This window comes from Oxyura jamaicensis, chromosome 8, assembly GCF_011077185.1.
Source record: "Oxyura jamaicensis isolate SHBP4307 breed ruddy duck chromosome 8, BPBGC_Ojam_1.0, whole genome shotgun sequence".
NCBI classification, from domain to species: domain Eukaryota; kingdom Metazoa; phylum Chordata; class Aves; order Anseriformes; family Anatidae; genus Oxyura; species Oxyura jamaicensis.
This window is the reverse complement of record NC_048900.1, coordinates 15,544,511-15,565,761: the sequence shown is the minus strand read 5'-3', so window position 1 is coordinate 15,565,761 and position 21,251 is coordinate 15,544,511. Positions and strand designations below refer to the sequence as shown.

The window sequence follows — 21,251 nt, the reverse complement described above, 5'->3', positions numbered from 1 at the left end:
AGGGACAGAAAAGCTATAGATACTTGTATTAGCCTTTGTGAGGCAGTGACCAAACCCACAGCCATACGCAGGCAACCAAAGTTTCCCCCCCACCCCTGTAACTGGACCTTCCTGCTGGCTGGCTTTAGGTCTTCAGAGCCTGAGGCTGAAAGGAAGCTCAGGAGATAGGGCTGACAAAATGCTATCTTGCAAGTGCAAGCAGCTCTACAGTGTCAACCTCCCTCTGTTCTCAGCTGTGCCCCTCACACCTTCGCAGGAAGAAGAAAGGAAGAAAAGAAATATCTCTTATTATCTCTTATTCTCAGTATGCAGGCCCATCATTCAACAAAACACCTGCACTGAGCTTTGTTGCAAGTCAGTAGTCCCATCAAGGGCCACGTCCTCTCAGCAAAAGTGGGACAGTCTCTCTGGAGCATCACGGAACAGCTGCGTCAAGCAACAGATTCACTGCTGAAAACTGCTGGTTTGATATGTGTTGTTAAGTGTAGTAGTTGGGCTGGACAAAACCCAGCATCACTGTGACTTTAGTCAAGTAAGTGAAATTCCTCCAAATAGAAATTTGCCTCAAAGTCCACACATTTTGCACATTTCTGAACTTGGATGTTATCCTTTAATCCAGAGTGCAAAACTTAGCCCAGGACAAACGCCAACAATCTGAACAGACTGATGGACCAGAATGCCAAAGCACTGGCTTTCATGTCATGGGTCAGTACTGGAAAAAATTAAAATGTTCTAGAATCAAAGGAAAAAATGATGGGTTTGAATCTCTGAAATATTTCTTAAACAGCTGGAGCTACTGCAATGCAGTTACCACTCTCACTGGATGGTGCATCTCTGGGAAGCCTGTCAGAGGGAACAAGTAGGGCAGGTAGATCTGAAGGAGCTCACTTTGCTATTCAGACTACTCTGGAGCCAAGATACTGAAGTCCTGACTCTCAACATCGGGGCTCCAAAGGCCCTGAAGGTTTAACTCTCACCTATCTTCTTCTGTCTCCCAAGGGTTGTAATTTCAGCTCTTGCTGCCACTCCTCTATCATCTGCCTTTCTCACTTTAAGCCCCTCATACCCTTTTAGCTAAGTTTTAAAAAACCCTGCTTAGTCTGCAAGGAAACACCATCTTTTGCAGTGCTGTCAAGAGCCTCAAACCAAAAGGATCACTAAAAATAAACAGTTGGTGGATGCTGTGCTGGTGGGAAAAGTGGCCTGCTCACCCCGTCTGTTCTTCAGAGGTGACTACCAACAACAAGCTATGCTTCTTCACTTTCTCTCCACTTGTCTGTCCCACAAGAACAGCCCTTCCTTCTCACCCTAACTTTGCCTCTTTTGCAAAATAAATAAATAAACAAAGGTGACACCAGCTGCATGCCCATCACTCAGAGGACCCACAAACAACTTTTCTATTTTTTAAAGCCCCATGCTGTGATGAGGGAGAGGGCTGACAATACTATTTCACCTCAGCAAGCCAGCAAAACTAGTCATGAAGCTCTGGATAGAAGCACATTTCACTGTTGCTGCTGAAGTTTCTTCAGTCCCTTTTTATCTTATAAAGCCTTGAACTTTCTCCTTCCAACACAACTGGGCAAAGAAAAATACAAATAGCCTTTAAAGATATAGGTTTTCCAGGAGCAACCCTCAGCTCAACACTGCTGCATATAGGCCTGCTGCTACCCAGGACATTCCTGGAGGCAGAATACTCATCACATCCATTCTCTGAGAATAAATGGGACTTAACAACCCCACCACAAGTACAAGCAGCAGTAGCTTCTTGCATTTTACAGACACAACTTTTCCTCTGAGACACTTGGAGCTCTTTGCTAACACCAACAGCCATTCCTGAACAGGGATGAGGACACCGAGGTTGTGGCTTAGCCTAAAAGGACTCCTGTATTTCAGGTCCAACTGACATCCTCCCACCAAAGACCCCAGTATCAGCCAGAGTGGTGCACATTCTCTCTCCACTGTTCTCCAAGGGTTTCAAGACAGCTCAGCGCTTGACTGGTTCTCCTCATACACCAAAGGAACAGTGCCAACTATGCAAAGATTTTACTACTCACGAATCAGCTCTAACCCACCCTTGCCTGGCTATGATTTCCTCTCAACACAGCCTGAAAGTTGCACTGGCTTTGCTTTAAGACAAAAAATCCAACAACTCATGTACAACGGCTGAACTGCCATGAACCAAGGCCTCATGAGCACTATGTGTAAGTAACTTGTTTTTTTTTTGTTTGTTAGTTTCCCGCAATGACTGCTACATCTAAAGAGAGTCTCTTGCCCTGTCCCCCTTCCTCAGAAGTATCCTGAAGTGGTGACTTTAGATACCTTACCAACAGACTTCCACTTTCACAGCATTCACCTGTGTTCACTACCACCTTGCTGCAACACAATCAAGGACAGATGCCACATACGTAGACTCTGAAACACTGTCCCCATCCCAAGAGTTGCTCACATGGCCTTTGAAACTAGCTGTGGTTTGACACTGCATTGCCAATGACTTGTTGGTTATCCTTGAGTAGGTTCAAAAGAGCAAAGGAACAGGGTACAAACTCACCACTGAAGTCAACACATGGCTTTTGGCCTCTGAACTCCAAGCAGAGATCTGCATGTCTACTAGTGAATCCTCCCCAGCAAAGGTTCCAGACATACCTGCTTGGCGACTGGAGAAGGCAAAGACCATGATATCATCAAAGCTCCAGGTGTAGTCCTGGTGGGGCGGGTAGAACATCAGCTTGGTAGAGGCCTCTTTCCTCAAGTCAATGAGGAATGTGGAATGAATCATTGGGACAGCAAAACAGCCTGTCCTCTTCCATTCCCGAATCAGGGGATAATCCAGGGTCCTTTTGTAATAGCCCTGCAAACACAATGAGCAGGCTGCTTGTTACAAGAGATTTGTTTCATAGATGCTCCCTAGCAAAAGCTCTCATGCTTAGCTCTTCCCAGCAGGAGTGAATCAGTGCCCAATTCTCAGATTTTGAAGTACACCCCATTTGAAAAGGGCTCAGTCAAGTATTTATAAACAATTCCCATCTCAGAAGGTAAAGCTTGACCCTGTCTTTTAGTAGTTAATGGAAATCTGAGCCTTTCCACTGCAAAATCACCTTGCAATAGAGCTTCAAACCTGGGACTATTTTACTCCAGCTCTCCAAAAGCCTTTTTTGCACTCAAACTCTCAGGTCTGATCCTGGAGGCTGCTGAGCATGTGTGGCATCCCCCATGTTCAACACACACAAAGGGCATTCATAGTCTCCCAAAACAGGACCTACAAAGTATTTCTGACCATGACTTCAAAAAGCATTTACCTGACTTCTGGGAAGACAACATCTGTGTCTCCATCAGCTGTGTAACAATCCCTGCTTCCTCCACCCCAAGGCAAACAGGTTTAATACCAACTCCCGAGCTCTCCCCACAGAGTCATTCTGGGGGAGGCACTTCAGCCAGCTCCTTTCTCTGTACCCACAAGCTTTGCCAGCCTTCCAGCCCTGTGGGTGCATCACCCATAGTGTGCAGCTCACAGCTGGTTTTGCAGGTGCAATACATCTAAAGCTATCAGTTTTGGAAATAAATACACAGAATTCCTTCAGAAAGAAAGTCCTAAGGCACCAGTTAGGCATCTGAACACGTCTGACAGTTGAATCCAGAGTAGACACTGGTCTTTACAGAAATGATGAGTCACTAAAATAAGTTGATGTTATTTCTACGTTACATTTTCCATGAGGATTCTAGAAACAGCAGCCAAGCAGATCGCTGCAAAACCACTTTACCCTGGTATTGTGTAGGAGAGTGGTACATCTGTTTGTTTATGCATCTGTGGTCCCCCATCTCCCCTTCAATTACTTTCTGACCACATTGTGAGGACCAGATATCTCAAACACAGCCAGTCTGATTTGAAAAGTGAGCAGGTAGAGACCTTACTAGCATTCTCACTGAAGGAAGGGTTAAGACACCGAACCTTTAACAGACAGTGGAGACTGTCCACTGGTAAAAGATGCTGGAAACTGACCTTTCTTCCTCCAATCACTCACTACAGAGTTTTAGGGCTTTTTACTGATTGTAAATCATGTGTCATCAAGAAAGAGTCCAACTTGTCAGCACTGTTGCCCAGCTTTCCTAAGGTTAGCTTCATGACAACTAAACATCAAGCTGTCTGGAGCTGGGTTTGGCTTGTTGTTGCTCAGTGCTGCAGGCCATGTTGCAGGGCGTGTTCCAGCTGTTATTCCCTGCCCAGATCCCCAGAGAGCAAGGCTGAGAGAGAAGAGCGAAGATGTGGGACTGCAAGCATAGAAACAAGCCAGCAGCAACTAAAAGAATAAGAACAGTGGGTACTTTCCTTTTCATTTGAGCAGCTTTTTTTTTCTCTTCAAATTCTGCAAGATGCTTTTGCTGCTACTTTTTATTTTTTCCTCTTCTGCTCTTTGCTGCTAATTCAGTTAGCTAATGCTAATTCATGGAGACTTACTACTGAACAGGTAACACTAGGGGCCAGGGCTGAGGCTGGTGTACACAGGCAGGGATCCACTTCAGTCTGTGAAGCAAAGCTGATTTATGTATTGTACAAGCAATACAAGCAACCCATTTTCTGATTTACACAATAGTTGCTATGCTTTCACTTTGCTTGTAACACCAGAAACAATTATGTTTTACATCAGGTAAATGCAAAAGGGGAGCGTGCTTCATTCCAGCAATAATGACAATTAGTATCCAGTTAGCTCTCCAGAATAAAGCAAGAGGAAAGGGAAGGCTAGGACTGTGGAGCCTGTCTCAAGTGCTCATATTCACATGCCCCAGGAATATTTAAAGATATATCTGCAGCTCAGGCTTAAGCACATTTGTCTATTGTATTTACAATGAAGGAAAGACAAAATTTGGGGATGGAAGGAAAATGCAAATCCTGAAACTTTTCATGGCAAACATGAGCAGAAAAAAATCTCACTAGGTTAGGAAATACACAGATCCTATTTCCCCAAAACACGACAAAATATATGATGGCAGCTGACTGGAGAACAGATCAAAGAAATCATCTCATTATTTAGGTTTACCTGTGGGCTGGGAGAAAAAAAAAAAGCACTAACTACATTCCTTACCTCAGCTTCAATGTCTTGGAAAGCCCATCTAGAGCTTAGTCAGAAACATTGCAAAAGAAAACAGTAGGAAAAAAAAGTTAAAATGACTGTGGTGATAGATCTGCCCCTCTATATAACTGGTTCTCTTACTAAAATCCTTTTATAAACAAGGTGACTGTACTGGGTTTGACTGGGATGCAGAGTATATTCTTCACAGAAGCCCATATGCTGCTGTTTTAGACTGGTGACCAAACCAACGTTGATAGTGCACCAACGTTGACAGCGCACCAACGTGTGCTTTGGAAAAAATCTCCCAGGAGGGAGATTTTCCAAAGTTTATCCAAAATTGCTCAGGGACCGGCTGGGCACTGTTTTGCTGGTGGTGAGTTACTGTTTGTGCATCGTTTGTTTTATTTCCTTCGCCACTTGTAAAACTGTCTGTATCTCAACTCATGTTTTATTCTCCTCACTTCTGCCCTTCCAGTTCTCTCCTCCATCCTGCCTTGGGGGGAGTGACTGGAGGGGGGCTTTCCTGCCAGCTGGAGTAAGCCCACCACAATGCTGCACAAGCAACTTACAGGTGACAGCTTCACCTCATTCTGTCTCTAAAGAAAGAATGCTATTTCTACTAACACATTTTTGTATCTTATTCTTCATGTAGTACATGTGATTTGAAAAGGTAACACAAAACTCTGATTTCTAGGCTAGGCACTTCTGTGCTTTACATATGCACTTCAGCACATACACGCTCCATTCAAGGCAAAGGGTGTTGGTCCACCACATAAATATTGTTCACGTGTGAGAAAAAAACTATATAAAACAGAGAGCTGTAGTAAGAAAAGCATATTCCTCTCAGATTAGTATCAATATACAGGAAAGCTTGTCTAAAATTATGTACCAAGAGTATTAAGGCCATTACACAAACATATGGAACCACCTCAAATAAATACTGGTGCGATTGTGGGTATCGTGGCTTTTTTTTTTTTTTTAACATAAAAAGTGTGATTGTATCACATCCCCAGACTTTTGGTTAGGAACAACATCACTCAAATCAAGCTCAGCTTCCTCCAGATACAGCTTTTTAAAAGTGAGGAATCTCAGAGGAGGAAGCAAACTTGTCTGCACACCCAATGCAGAACACGTATTGCTTTGATCATACGCACAGCTCAGTTAGAAAACAAAGCGTGAAAAACAGTTATAGACTGCAGTGTCCCCTCTGCCTGTATTCCCAGACTCCCCATAAACGTATGGTCCTTACCCAACGATACCCACACCCAAGGTTTGGATCCCACCACTGAGAGAGGTGCAAGCTTAGATGACTGTGTGACACCGCTATCCTCATGACATGCCTCATAGTAACAGCAGCTACTTTTCAGAAGAGGGAGCAGTCTGTATTACAAACACAGGTGGTAAAGTCTACAAAACAGAAACTATGCCCACTGCTTCACAGAAACAGCACAGGAGCCTCTGAAAGCACAGCTTACACAGTCACCTGTCATCATTCATGAGGTCACTTGCCTGGGGGGTGATGCCACACCAGAAGTTCGAATAGAGAGAGCGAGACTCGAGCATTGGTGCCACCAATGTCTTGTTCTCTGCTATCATCAGGTTCAGGGTTTGTGGGTTGGTCAGTAGGTTATCTGTATCAACAAACTAAAGAAGAAGAGGGGAAGAGAAAAAGAAAACTGTTATTAGATGAAACAATATGCTTCCCATGACATTTTCTTGGGAATTTGGTGACCAGAGGCATGAGGTATTGGCAAAAACCACTGAGCTGGTGGTTTTGATACCACAGTATGTCTCTAATAGGTAAACACAGGAGTAGCTGCCCCTGTGACAGAAATATGGGATGGGAAAAGATGTGGAGCCTTAAGAGGACTCCACAGAACTACTCCAGCAGAGGGCAAGGGAGATGCAAGGGAAAATAACAATGCTGAAAAGGCAGTCGGTCTATTCTGTGAAGAGGATCAGGAAGAACTCTTGAAAAAACAGGCACACATCTTTCCACAGCTGTTCTGCTCATCTATTCCCTTTACATTTCACCAGAAGCAGGCAATGTTTCATTCTCTGGGACTCTTTGCAGCTACTTACCCACCACCTGGACTATATTCAACCTTGACAAACACAGCTTAGCCTGAACCCCTAACCCTGTGGATAAAGCCTTTGGCTTACCCAGGGACTTGTCCCTCTAACTGCAAAGTCTTGCTCTTCAGAACATGGAATGATACAAGGCATCTCACTGCATAGAGCTTTTACTTTATGTGGAGAAGAAACCTTCAGACAGCCCCAAGTATCAGAGTGACCGACTACCTGAAAAGTTTTTGCCTGAGGACAGTTAATAAATCAAACACTGTATTTACCAGGATGTAGTCTGACCACTTCTCTCGCGCAGCACGCAGGGCAGCCTGTCGGAGTTTCATCACATGGGTGAACCGGGAGCTTGGCCAATGCTTTGGTCCAATCTCTTCTGGGTAAGACCTAGTAGAGAAAGCAATCAAAAAAAGTCTAGTTCCCTTGCTGCCTTCTGTGAAAAAGAAAAGCAGCATCAGAGTCACCTCAGGCAACTCAGGAGAGGTAAAAAACAAAACAAAACAAATAAAAAAGTGGTTCTGAGGGAAAATGATTCCAAGTTTCACGCTGGCATGTGTACACAAGACAGCAGAAAACAAGCAGCATTACAACGTTTCCTGCTGACCAAGCGGCCACAAGCAAAATAGCACTGTCAAAACCAGCAGTTTCTTCTGCAGCAGGCAGGCCCTCACCTGAGGTAAGCAGAGGTTACCCTCCTAAAATGAACTGAAGCTAATTTACCTCATCTGACCCTCTGGTAGAAAGTCCTCTGTCCTCTGCTAGGCTTTAAGTCTATGAAGACAGCAGAATCAACACAGCTGAGGATGTGAATATGAAGAGCACTTTAGATTTCCTCAGGCTCTGGATATTATTAGTAACTGTTAACATATTCTGGTAACACCTCTTAAACCAACAAACACCCAACACCCAAGCCCAGGGGCCCAATCATGGGAACAAAGTTATGTGCATGTCTGTTCTCAGGATCAGGTCCAAAAGCACAATCTTTGCAACAGAGATGGAAGGAAACTTAGGGACAGATCCTTATGTGAGATATAATTCATGGCTTTGAAACAGTGCCAGCATAAGCCACTGAAGGAGCTAAGAATTTCAGAATTTTTTTTTTACAGAACTTTAAAAAAAAAAAAAAAAAAGCTCGACAAGATTAGGAAACGTCAATTCCAATGCGTGGATTAAAAAATAAAAAATAAAAAAATCTGTAAAACAACCAGTCCCTGTAGGTTTGCACCATAAATGTCACACCACCACACTAAAGATGTTGAAAGTAAAAGCAAGCTTAAACCAAAGGGAAAGTATAATGAATAATAATATTAATAGAATAAATAGAAAATAGAACAAGACCAAGGAACAGCTGATCTTAATAATAAAAACCTAAACATGTTTCTTCTACTTCAAAATTGTGTATTTAAGTAAGTGTAGTCCTTAATTCCCTGAAAGAGGATTGTCTTTAAACCTAACAATATATTTCAAAGGAATAATCCTGCAAGTCATATGCAAAGGCATAATATGCTAAATTAAACATAGTTCCCTGGCTCAGAATTTATTGAGTATTTGATGCCAGGGACAGAACTTTCACTGAAACTATGGGAATGGGCTATGATTTCTCTGCTCCCTTGCAGATAAAGAATAGCAGTTTTTAATCCCTGTAGCTTTTGATGTGATTTCTTTACCATGCAAAGAGAGGAACTGCAAATGCTGTACTGCAAACTGAATGGAAAATGCTTTTTTCTCCAAAGTTCTACATGAATTACTTCACTGAAATCACAGACCTTTTTATGTGTTCCACTAGAACAGTTTCAATAGAACAGACCCCACCAAAAAAAAAACCACCAACCTACAAAATTCGATATATAGTTTAAACAGCTTCAGCCAGCCCCTCACTGCAGTACTCACTGCGGGTCTTCCATTGGCCTCCATTCCACATCATGGTAGAGGTTCTGCACGTTCTTCAGCCACTCTCTAAGGATTGCTGTGGTGTTATCAGCATTGTGGTCAGTGGCTGCCCTAGAAAAATAAAAAACACAAATACCACTGTTCATACAAGATTTAGGCATGAAGAGCAGTTAAACCCCTAAGTCTGCCTGTTTGCAGTGTCCTAAGATAGTACGAGGAAGATTATGCTCACAACCTTTTCCCAGGTGGTAAATGAGTTGAACAGAGAAAGAACCATTTCTTAGGAGCACATCCAGCTCCCAGTAAAACTCATTGCAGCTCCACAGATGTTAAGGCACGCAGCAGAGTCCCACTCCCGCAAGAACACTCCCTTGATGAAGGCAACCTTGCACATCACTCTGCTCTCACTGGTCCCCTGCCTCCCTGGAACCCCAGAAGTTTTGTCATTAAGCTGTCACAGGTCTGAACTCTGCTGGTAATGCCCACGTGCTGAACTCCCCTTGCTGACTGTCAGGATCACATCCCTTCAACTGCCTTCAGTTCATCCTCTGGAAAAGATAGGACAGCATCGCATGGTGAATGAATGGCCCATGGTGAGCCAGCCACAAAGCTCACAACTTTGGAAGCCCCAGGATTTCACTCTGCATGCTGTACTGCCCTGCACGTACACCACTTAAGCTGCATGGCATGCTCCACTGCCTCCCACCCCAGGAATCACTCTTGTCCAGATGAAGGCTCTGCTGAAACACCAAGAGGAGCCCCTGCTAAGACACACAGCAGGTGAGGAGAAGGAACGCCTTGCCTGCTGCTCAGCAGCACAGGGAATGATGGCCTAGAAATCCACTTGCCTCCGGTCTGCAACCTCCTACCCAGCCCCTCACAACTGCCCCCTGGGTGGCCAAGCTGACGTGGAGGTGGTGGGGGCAGGCAGGAATGCCTGATGTGATGTACAGCAGGATCAGGACCTTCACCCCCAGCTATAGCCAGCAAGCAGCAACACTAAGGCTCAGAGAGGTATCTCGCTTTCTTACTGTGACACAGAGGTCGTGAATTCGTACAAAACACCCAGAGGAGCTTTGTGCAGACACCATGTTGAAAGCCAGTAAGAGCACTCCATCTCAACCTATGGGGTAGGAGAAACCTGCCTGCTTACCCTCTAGCCTCTGCATCCTCCCAGAAAGCAGCATCCAAAGGATGTTTTTTTCCGAGGGGTTGGGTGGTATAGCTTCACAAACCAAACAGGATGCTCAGAGATACATCCCTGAGGGCCATCACATGGAAAGGAGCCCTAGGAGCCACAAGCTCATCTCTGCCTGGGAGCCTCAGGGTTACAGGGAGCAAGCTTAGTCACTTCCCAGCTGCTCCCTCCCAGTATGCGCTTCCCGGGGACTGGGACCTCTGCCACAGGACATCCAGCTGCTCCCACGGGCACAGCCACTCCCACAGCAAACTCCCTTTAGCTGAAGGGCTGCTCATTTTTCCTGGCTGGGAGGCAGGCAAGCACAGCTCCATGGCAGGATACAGCCAGTACAGCTACAGCTCTGCAAACTCCATGGGGAATTCACAGTCCCTTTATATTCCTTTGGGAGTACAAATACTGGTTTAAGTTCAAAAACACAACCAAGAACTCAGATTTAAAGCTTACTTATAATCAGAAGAACACAATAACTTAAGGACAGGAAGCTTGTTTACTGAACGGTTTATTAAAACAATAAATAAGGAAAGTTCAGCAAGTGAATGGATGTTGGTTTCTTCCTCCTATCAACTGTTCTCACCTGACAGAGGAAGGCTGGGTTTAGTTTTAACTCTGGGATTTGCTTTTGACCAAAATCTTACTTAGACCCCACTGCAAATCTAGTTTTCGTGGATGTTTAACCAGATGAAAACTGCCAGTCACTGCTGACTGGGTAGAACAGCCTACCCAAACTTGTCCCATGTATTGTACGGATTTCGGATCACTGACTCAGACCCCTAGCTGAGGACACTTACTTGGGCGTCCCACAGCTACTGCACACTTCTTTGGTCTTATTCTGCTTTCCTCCTACACTTCAGCTGCACAGGCACTGAAAAACAGCTCCAGAACTCCTCAAATGCCACAGAGAACTGAGAAAAAGGCTTTCTGTTCATGGCTGCCATGGGAGCTGCAATGCATTGAGAAGCTCCTGCTATACAGTGGGACCACACAGCAACCGGGCATCATGCAAACCAAGAGAAGATGACAGGGGCCATCCTGAAGAATGACGCAGCCCAGCTCACTCTATGCTTTTTGCCACATCCAGGCTAGTCCCTTAAGATAATCACAAAGCTCAGCATGTGCACATTTGCCTCAGCAAGCCTCATCTCAGTCTCTCTAGCTCACAGAAGATGAAGTGGGAGATGTGGAGGGGTTTGCTAAAGCCTGGAGAGGAAAAGGAGAAGGTGGATGGGTGAGTCATGTCAGTCCTGGCATTGTGCTGGCTGCTTCTCTATCTTGGCCTGGAGAGCTGTCTCTGTTCAGCACTGTACATGCAGCTGGGACTCTCCATCCTGCCCCCGGTGGGGCAGCGTGCCCTTGACTAAGCTGTCCCCTGAAGACCCCAAGAGCTCATAGCCTGCAGCCAGAAGTGAGACATGTGAATGGCAATCCAGAAGAAGCTCTAGAGCTGCCCACAAGGGAACTGCTGGAATGAAAATGGCATTTCACTGCCCAGGCCATAATGGTGGTGTTAGCTAGAAGGTAAATTCCCAACCCAGCAGACCTTTACAAAGAAACAGATGAGAAAAAGCTCTGACACAAATAAAGGACTGTTGCCTTCAGGGCTATCCACCCAGCAGCATTTCTAAGCCCAGAGTTCTCAAAGGCAATAAAGTTTGTCACACCCTAGATAAAACAAGCCCTATGACTAGCAATTTGGCAAATGGTTGTTTTTCCAGCTCTAAGGAAGAAAAGAAGAAAACCCACCCACATTCAAAAAGGCAATTATTACTACTAGTTTTAGGACAATTCACATTTAACTTGAAAAGAAATCAGCACTTACTGCTATTGTAATACCCGAACCACTATAGTCCACCTAGTCCCCCAGAAAAAGTAGTGCTTTGGTGCTTGCAATACCACTGCATGGAGAAAAACAAGCATATGTATATATATATTTAATGACAACCTCCACACAAGGAAAACAGGCAAATAAAATTATGAGCAGGACTTCCCACTGGCAGCAACAGCTTCTCAATCTGTAAGAGTTTCAACAGGATATTCTGTCAATAAACACTTCCGTAATGGATGATCCACAGGACTTGAAGTGCCTGCATATTGCAGTCAAAGCTTCTGCACTCTGGCCTGGTTGGACAGACCAGTTGGATCCTGTTCATTTTTAAACTCTTTTGAAGACACTAAGGCCATCTCTGCTGTAGACAGCACCACCACCACCACCAGTGGCTTATTGTCCATGGTGCATACCTCCCCAGTTCTGGAAAACTGGCTGTCCTTTCCATGGGTGATGTCAGGAAGGACTGAGACACAGAGAGAGCAGCCAACACTGCTGTGTCTAGTACAGCAAGACAGGGCCACAAGACGGGTCTGTTCTTGTGAAAAATCAATGGTAAGGAAGCATCACGCAGCTGTGCTAGAAGTGTTTGAAACATCTGTGTGGCTGAGACCAAGCAGGAGCTACAAGAGAGTCAGAGGAAGAGAAGATACAGAGCTAGCTGGCAAGGAAGAAGGAGTATGATCCTTATGTGCCCTTGACTAAGCTGTCCCCTGAAGACCCCAAGAGCTCATAGCCTCCAGCCAGAAGTGAGACATGTGAATGGCATCCTCCAACCCCTCACCATCTTCATGGCTCTCTGCTAGACTTGTTCACACCTGTCAACACCTTTTTTGCAACAAGGGGGCCTTGAAGCCAGACACAGTGTCGCAGATGTGGTCAAACAGTCACATCTAGCAAAAGGGGAGCAATCCTTCCCCTTGACCTCCTGGCTGTGCTTCTGTTCAGCCTGCCCAGGCTGCAGCTGGCCTTTGCCTCCAGGGCACACAACTGGAACACATTCAGGGGTACACCATAGCCCACAGAGCCCAAGGCCTCCCAGCAGAGCTAGTCCCCAGCCCACATCGTTACAAAAGGTTCTTTCATCCCAGGAACAGGGATTGATGAATTTCAAGAGATTCCCCACAGGTTAATCAATAGAAAGCCAATGCACTCTGCCTGCAACTATTAATTGAAGAATTTAAAAGTGAATTTCAGTAAAGATGGACAGGTTACATCAGTGACCTTTGCAATAAAAGAGAGGCACCTTCATGTTCAAGAACTGATTAAAAATAAGTCAAATGTGATTACAAAAAAGGCCTCCTGTAGGATTTACAACCTAAAGCCTGTGTGATGTGAACAGGAAAATCTGGCAGAATGACAAGAAAAAAAATAAAAATCTCCTGCCACACTTTTCAGAACAAGAAAAGAGTAGTAAAAGTAGAGTAGACCTCCAGATGAACACTTCTATTCAAGTAACATGGCAGCTTTTCCACTCAGATTTAAACCCATTTCCAATAAAAAGTTAAATAAAAAAAAAAAAAAGGAAGAATTTTCATATAGGGGCATATGTCGACATAACTATAACCACTTCAATATTTATTTTGGCTTTTAACAGTAGTCTTAACATGGACACAAGCCCTCATTGTCCACACGCAGCAAAGTAGCCCCTCCCAAAAAAACTCAAGTACCATAAAGTAAGTGCAACATTAAGCACCTACTGTTTTAATTAAGTAAAATGTGAGTAGCAGCATATGAGGAAAAATGTGCCTTTTACAGACTGCTTATATTTTTAGCCTGATAATGTCTCCTCAAACTCTATGTTTGCAAGAGGGAGTTAATTTAGGCTGTGATGGTTCTCCTCTTTTCATCCCGAAAAGAAAAAAAAAATCACATTTTTTTCACTTCACATCCCAGTGTGCCCTCCCAAGCTATTTACAGTTTATTTACACCTCAGGGACTGGGTCAGAGATTTTTTTTTTAACATTCACCATCACTTGAGGAAAAGTACTACAGGACAAAAACAACACTGTGCCCCTGGCTCAAGAGTACGTGTCACATTGTGACACAAGTTTTGGGAAACTCCATAGCCAGAGGCTTGCAGTATTTTTCCTACTGAGTTTGACATCAACAACTCCCCCCTTTGGCAAACAGCTACGGGAGAAGCACTATGAACAGTATTTCACGTTCAGATCTGCACACCACAAAGCAGAGTTAAGACTGGAGGCAACTGGTTTGCAAACACTGAAGCTAAGAGGACCCCTCTCCTTCCCCTCAGTGCTTTGAGGGCTGCAGGACTTGAGGGTATGGGGTTCTCCGCCCATCCCAGTGTGAAGTAATACAGAAGAGAAAAGAAATCAAGCATTCAGAGAGAGGTTACACAGCAAAACAAACTGTGATGGAGGTTCCCTTCTGTCAACTGCAGAGCCCCTCCCTCCATAGCCTCTCACGTCTGAAGCAGTGAGACAGGATGGGAAGCAGGTTCACCATGGTCATAGAATCATAAGGGTTGGAAAAGACCTCCAAGATCATCTGGTCCAACCATCACCCTACTACCAACGTCACCCACTAAACCATGTCCCTAAACACCACATAATCGGAGGGGTGAACAAGGTCAGAAAGTTACCAGGAAACATCCCTGACCCGGGCCCCAGGTAGGCAGCAGACTTCCATATGGGTAGGGTCTGGCTGACATATGGTGCCCTCTGTTCCCTTCAGAAGTGAGTCACCTATGACCATTACTCTTCTTTCCTTCTTGTTGGAGGAAGTCTTGAGGCATGGTCCCCTACTTCAGTTTCATTGCAGGTAATAACACACCCACGAGGAATGTGGCAGCTCAGGTATGGCTCTCTTTCTGCTTACAGACCGGCATGACCACTTAGCCTGCCACCTTCCAGCATGTTAAGAAATGTGGAGTTCTACGGTCATCCGTAACAAAGCCACCTCCCACCAGCACAAACCCTCATCAGGAATCTGGCTAGTCTCTGGAGAAGCCTGAGAGACCGAAGCGCTGTTGCCAAATGGCTTGCTCCGAGCCAGCAGAGCCACGTGCCAACAGGCCTGAAGGCTGTAGCCAAAGGAGATGCTCTGAGAGGGCCTTAATGCACAGCCCTTGCAGCAGGGTTCTGCGTGCTCATGACAGCTTCAGCCCTGGGAAATAACCCTGTAATTCAAACCCCGCAGAATTAGAAAGGCCATGCAACTTCACCCAGCCCTAGCCATTGCTAATGAGGTGCTACAATGGTTCACACATGAAGCATGGAGCAGGGGGCATGAATTTAACAGCTTAAGCTGAACTAAAGGGAAAGCAGAGCTAGGGAAGACAGCAAGGTCCTTGAGTTTGTAAAGCTTGTTAAGTCTCTGACTTGTTTGGATCTTGCAGCAAAAGCCCACTGCAGCTTCCAGTCACCTTTGGCAGCTCAGAAAGAGCTCCCTGGTCTGAGCAGAGAACAGCTCAGTGTCAAAGAGGCTACCCTGACTGATGACGGAGCTTATTCTGGGCGGGAATTCAGCCCTGCCAAAAGTAACTGAAGAAATAAAATCCAGCAGTAGTCCTAATGTGAGTCAAATACAAATATGAACAAAGATTTCCCAAAACAAATGGTAAATAAAGTAACAGAAGAGTCATTTCTCCCTGTCTTTTTGTTTGAACACTGCCAGACTTAAAAATGAATTCAAAAATACAAAAACCACTGAACTGGCAATTTCCACTGTGAACCAGAGATGAATTACCTTGAGTAGGAGGCAGTGCAGCTGAGAGAGACCAGAAGAGAAGGTATGGATCCTAAAGGGGAGGAAAAAAACTTTCAAAACAAGACTGAGGCAAAACACTTTGGAAACCCAGTGAAAAAGCAGTCTCCCTCCCACCCCAGTGCAGGTGACTTCCACTGCCTCTTGTACAACTTCATGTGTAGGGAAAGAGCTGTTCAACATCCAGTTAGGCAACTCTAATGCTTCATTTCAGCTGTGAAAACATCTTTGTCTACCGAAGAGAAGAAAGTGGAGTTGTTACTATCAACTACTTTGATGGTCTCCTGTGCAGGATCTTCTCAACAGCACAGCAAGCCAAACAGGACTCACTACACCTTTCAGATACTGCCCCATTAACAGAAAAGTATGGCTCTCATTCACTCAGCATCGAGGGGACTTGTCTAATTTTTGTTTCGTTAGAAATGCTCTGTTGCTTTGTAGGCATTGGCACTGCTTGGTGGACTGCCAGCTCTACCTTGCAGCCATTAATCTGCAACAGATACCTCAAGTCCCTCTGACACCAGCGGGATCAGATAATAACACAGCCCGCGACCCAGCCAAGCCAGCTCACAACAATGCGGTTCAGAGACTGATCAGATGGAAACTTTTCTTGCCACTGCTTAATTTTGAACAATTATGCTCACAAGACTTCATTAATAAGGACTCAACGTTCAGGCCCACATTCAAAGAACTGTTTAAGCATTTAATCAGGTTGCTAAAAATTCAACTGTGCTCATAAGCCTTTTTGGCTCTATAGGGAATCACCATATGTTCTAGGGTTTTCCTTAATTAAGGACAGGCTTTTCGGCATACCTTGTTTTTTGATCTTGGATTTTTTGTTGTTTTGTTTATGGTTTATATTTGTCTTGTTTGCTTTGTGTTTTTTTTCCCCTCATTTGAACTGGGTCCTCAGATGTGAGTTCCCAGTGCAGAGGCAGCTGGGGCCTGGAGCAGAGGCAGGGAACGGTGGGAGCGTAAAGCCACTCACAAGAGCAGTGAGGCTCTCCAGGCTGGGCAGCTGTACAGGAACAGGACCTCACAGTGCAAGAATGCAACAAATGTGTCTCCCCTCTAACTAACTCATTCTCCTTGCCCCTCAGCAACTTGTGGATAACAGATTTTGCTGGCAGCAGCAGTGATTCCTTCAGTGATGTTCCAAGCCTAAGCGAGAGAATGATTCGCAGATGTGTATAAATGTACACATATGAAAATGCACCAGGGTCTTTGCTCTTTCCACACTACCTCAATAAATCTCCCAGACATTCTCGGCTCTCAACCCAGAGCAATACAACCGCAGAGAGGCATGACACAGCTCTATGGCTGGATTTAGCATAGAAAGAGAGAAGAGATTAAGTACCTGGAGACTGACCTCTGAAGTGCAGTCTTCCAGTCACACTAATGTAGTCACACTGTAGGACACAGTAGTAGTGTCTCACTCCCCAAATTCTGGAGTTGCTGCTAATAGCACAGTGCCATGACAGATACATGCTTAAGCCCAGCGGACACAGACAACAGCCTCTAGAAAGCACATGAGGGGAATCAACATCACCACAGAAGTCGTCAGACTAGGGCTGCTCACAGCTGCCTCATAGTCAGAAATCCATGTGTAATGGCTTCTCTGACATCCATACACAAGGGATTCTTCTGCAGTGCAACAGAAGTTCCTGCCACTTCATTCCCAAGTCCCTTCTTTGTCTTGCTTTAGTTCTCCCCATGATAGCTTCAGCATGGACAGAGCTTTCCAGCATACAAAAAGAACATCTACATCTGGCCTTGCAAGAGTTTAAACCAAGCAGACCTGGCTTCAAAGGAACAATTCCCATGAAGAAAGCCCAGGAAATCCCATATGCACAGGATCAGGGCTGTGACAAGCCTCTGAAATCAATTTGATCAAATAAGGAATTAATTGCAACAGTTCCATAATTTCTGAAGGGATAGCTTGTTCCACCAAAGCTAGGCAGGCTTGAGAGGTGGGCCTGTGCGAACCTCAAGAGGTTCAATAAGGCCAAGCGCAAGGTCCTGCATCTGGGCCTGGGCAATCCCAAGCACAAATACATGCTGGGTAAAGAATGGATTTAGAGCAACCCTGAGGAGAAGGACATGGGGGTGTTTGTTGGTAAGAGCCAGCAATGTGTGCTTGCAGCCCAGAAACCCAACCATATGCTGGGCTGCACCAAAAGCAGTGTGGCCAGCAGAGTGCAAGAGGGGATTGTCCCCCTCAGCTCTGCTCTCCTCTCATCAGACCCTACCTGCAGTGCTACATTCAGCTTTGAGGTCCCCAGCACTAGAAGGACATGGACCTGTTAGAAGCAGTCCAGAGGAGGGCCACAAGGATGGATCAAGGATCTGAAGCACATCTACAAAGACTGGCTGAGGGAGTTGGGGTTGTTCAGCCTGGAGAAGAGAAAGCTCTGGGGAGACCTTACAGCAACCTTCCAGTCCTAAAGGGGGCCTACAGGAAAGCTAGGGAGGGACTCTTTGTCAGGGAGCATAATGATAGGACAAGGAGTAATGGCTTTAAACTAAAAGAGGGTAGATTTAGATTAGATATTGGGAAGAAATTATTTACTGTGAGAGAGGTGAGGCACTGGAACAGGTTGCCCAGAGAAGCTGTGGAGGCCTCATCCCTGGAAGGCCAGGCTGGATGGGGTTTTGAGCAACCTGGTCTGGTGGGAGGTGTCCCAGCAGAGAGGTTGGAATTGGTCTTTAAGGTCCCTTCCAACCCAAACCGTTCTATGATTCCTTGATTCTATGATCTTCCTTTACCTTCCTGTCTTTCTCTGAACCTCACCTCCCATGCAAGCTTCCATTAAAGATAACAAGAGTGCTGTTACTACTGCAAACCAGTATCTTTTCTTTTGCTCGAGGATGAAGCTGCTGTCCATACTGTAATGGCATGTCTCGACTTTGAAACAGGCGAAGGATAATACAATATTTATTGTATGGGCAGTCTGAAGAGAACAGGGTTAGCTGAACAAAACTGTTACGTGGTTGAGACAGGTGTGCTCCATTCTTCCATCAAAGTGTTTTCAAGAACACACTTTTTTAGACAAGGCATTAAGGAACTGTTGACTTAAAATATTTGGTATGCATTTCTTCCCATTATGAATTGATTTTCATTCTATTTATATCCTATGAGACTTAATCATCAATTAGGGTCATTTTAACACATACAGAAAAAATACTTTTTCTTGCTATACAAATACTGTAAAATTATGTGGCTGCAAATAAAAATTATTTTAGTCATTCGTTCCTGTCAGCCTGCACTGAACAATGTAAAAAAATGGGAATCAAACCAAATATTCTATATCAGGCTACTAATTAGGAGGAACTAGAACAGTAATAAGAAACACACCAAGCTAATTCTGGAGCAGAGGCAAATCCAGTTTTTACCGATTGAGAATCTGCTCTGTGATCTGGAAACTGGCAGGATGTTTTGGGACACTTGAAGTGTCTTACACAATAATCGACCATTTTATGTGACAACTTTTTAGATACACACCAATAAAGACATGGTTCTCAAAGGTTTTCAGCGAAATTTTCTTCTAGGCCATGGAAAACATAAAATAGGAATAAAATGATTTGCAACTCAAGCCAGAACAAGACAGTGAAAGAATTTGATGAGTGCTAGTAAGAGTGTTCTCCGAGATTAAACACAGTTTTAGCATTTGGAGGAGAGATCTGCTTCAAAGTATGAAAGAACTGTAAGAGAAATGTAAGAACAGGCCATAAACTGTTCTTTCTACAAGCAAAGTAGCAAAGGAAGCTTGACTATCAAAAAAGATTTTGCCCTGGAAAGAGTAAAAAAAAAAGTTGAGGAGGGCAGGGGATGCTCAGAGTTACTCAGTCATTGAAGATCAATAGCATTTCATATTTTCACGTCAGTAGGAGACTCCCTGCAACTTCCAACCTCTACGCACAACAGCCTGATGCAAGCATTGCTGAAATACACAGGAGATTTCTTTCACCTCCAGTGAGCTTCAGATTACAGCTCGCTTGGCCTTCTGATGCTTCAGGGAGGTCATTCAGTAGTTTACATTTTTCATTAGTCTTTTCAAAGTTATCAGCTTTCCCTCCAAGTGTGGAGCTTAAGTAATAAAGGCAAGTCACTTCTACACACCAGAAAGTCCTTAGCCTACATTGATTTTCAAATCAGACTTCTTCCTATTGAAAGCACAAGCATAAACACAGTGTAACCCAACTGCTGGGACAAAGCTGTCCTGTGCTGCACATAACATGTTCTTGGCATTCTCAGCACCCTGTAGGCTCTGAGAGCAACACGCAGGCTACCTACAACACAGGCTACGGTCAGTTGGAGGGCAAGGAACACATCCCAGCAAGAACAACTGAAAGAGCCACCAGGCAAACACGGTGATGACAATCCCGGATGCTCTTGAACTAGAGGGACATGCATTCCCTGCCACTTGGTCATCTTCTAGCCTTGTTTAAATAAACAAGGCCTGCTCTGCAGCAAAGCAGCTACTTTGTCATAGCTGTCTTTCAACAATCCTAATGGAGATGAAGCAACAGTAACCTTACCCCAACATACCTGTCTGAAGCTAGAACACCAGCCAGACCCTGCACCTCTCTGGTGGACCCAGGAAATCCTTCACTGTTGCTGCAGACCAAATAGTACTGTCAATAGGAAAACAGCACCAAGCCCTCTGGGCCTCATCTCCAGCAAGCTGCTACCTGCCTGCATACTCAGGTGCACAGAGACACGTCAAAGAAAATCTCAACAGTAAGCCTTTTGTGTCTGCGCAGTGATTTCTGGAAAATGTGGCACAAGGACTAAGAGAAATCTTCCAGTTCAGCAGGTTTGGAGAACTTTATGGATTCATGTACACACTTGCTGTGCTACAGCCTGAAAAATATCACCTCTTCAGTCTTTTGGACAGCAGTCATGTTGCTCTGTACTAAACCTGAACAGCTGAATGGAGGACCTGTTCTGCAACCACCCTCGCATGCTGAGAAGGCTTCCTTGGTCGGCAGCCGCATGGAGCTGGAAGAAGCTGAGACGGACACATGCCCCATGGGGGCACATCCATTCCGCCAGGCACAGCCATCCAGCTTTGCCTGCAAAGGCTTGGAATAGGGCAGAGACAGGCAGGAAGGAAGTCTGGACTTGGTCACCACACCAAGTTCAGGACTGGCCAAGAGCAGCACCCTGAGCAAGAAGTCACCCAGTGGCAATGCAGCCACCAGAGAAGTATCCCATCTAGCCCCTGAGGAGTGGGATGTTCCTTATGGAACATCCTGTTCCTGGGGCATGCAGGCTGATGAAGGAAAGTATTCTAATTCAGTTGCATCATAATGACCTGATCAAGACAGATGCCAAGACAAAGCAGAGACACAGCGTTTGGCTGAAGGGCTGACAGGCTCCAGGAGGTGAGGAGCAGCCCTGGGCTGCTCTGCCCGCAAGCCACGCACACACAGCTGCTCACCAGCTCTCTCCCCCTTC

At 45.1% G+C, this 21,251-nt stretch overlaps 1 protein-coding gene across 2 annotated transcripts in view; it reads right to left on the bottom strand.

The window, feature by feature from the left end:
* COLGALT2 (collagen beta(1-O)galactosyltransferase 2) overlaps positions 1 to 21,251 on the bottom strand; it is a 54,824-nt gene that overhangs the window by 11,627 nt on the left and 21,946 nt on the right. Inside the window, exons 1-5 of one of the 2 annotated variants that reach the window (XM_035332742.1) lie at positions 15,773 to 15,791; positions 9,039 to 9,149; positions 7,418 to 7,535; positions 6,576 to 6,710; positions 2,644 to 2,848 (exon numbers count right to left, since the gene is read on the bottom strand). In XM_035332742.1, the coding sequence (XP_035188633.1) occupies positions 2,644 to 2,848; positions 6,576 to 6,710; positions 7,418 to 7,535; positions 9,039 to 9,052 (472 nt within the window). In that variant the 5' untranslated portion in view covers positions 9,053 to 9,149; positions 15,773 to 15,791. Of the gene's footprint in view, positions 1 to 2,643; positions 2,849 to 6,575; positions 6,711 to 7,417; positions 7,536 to 9,038; positions 9,150 to 15,772; positions 15,792 to 21,251 lie in introns of those variants that run through there. The other variant, XM_035332741.1, reaches the window with a different exon arrangement.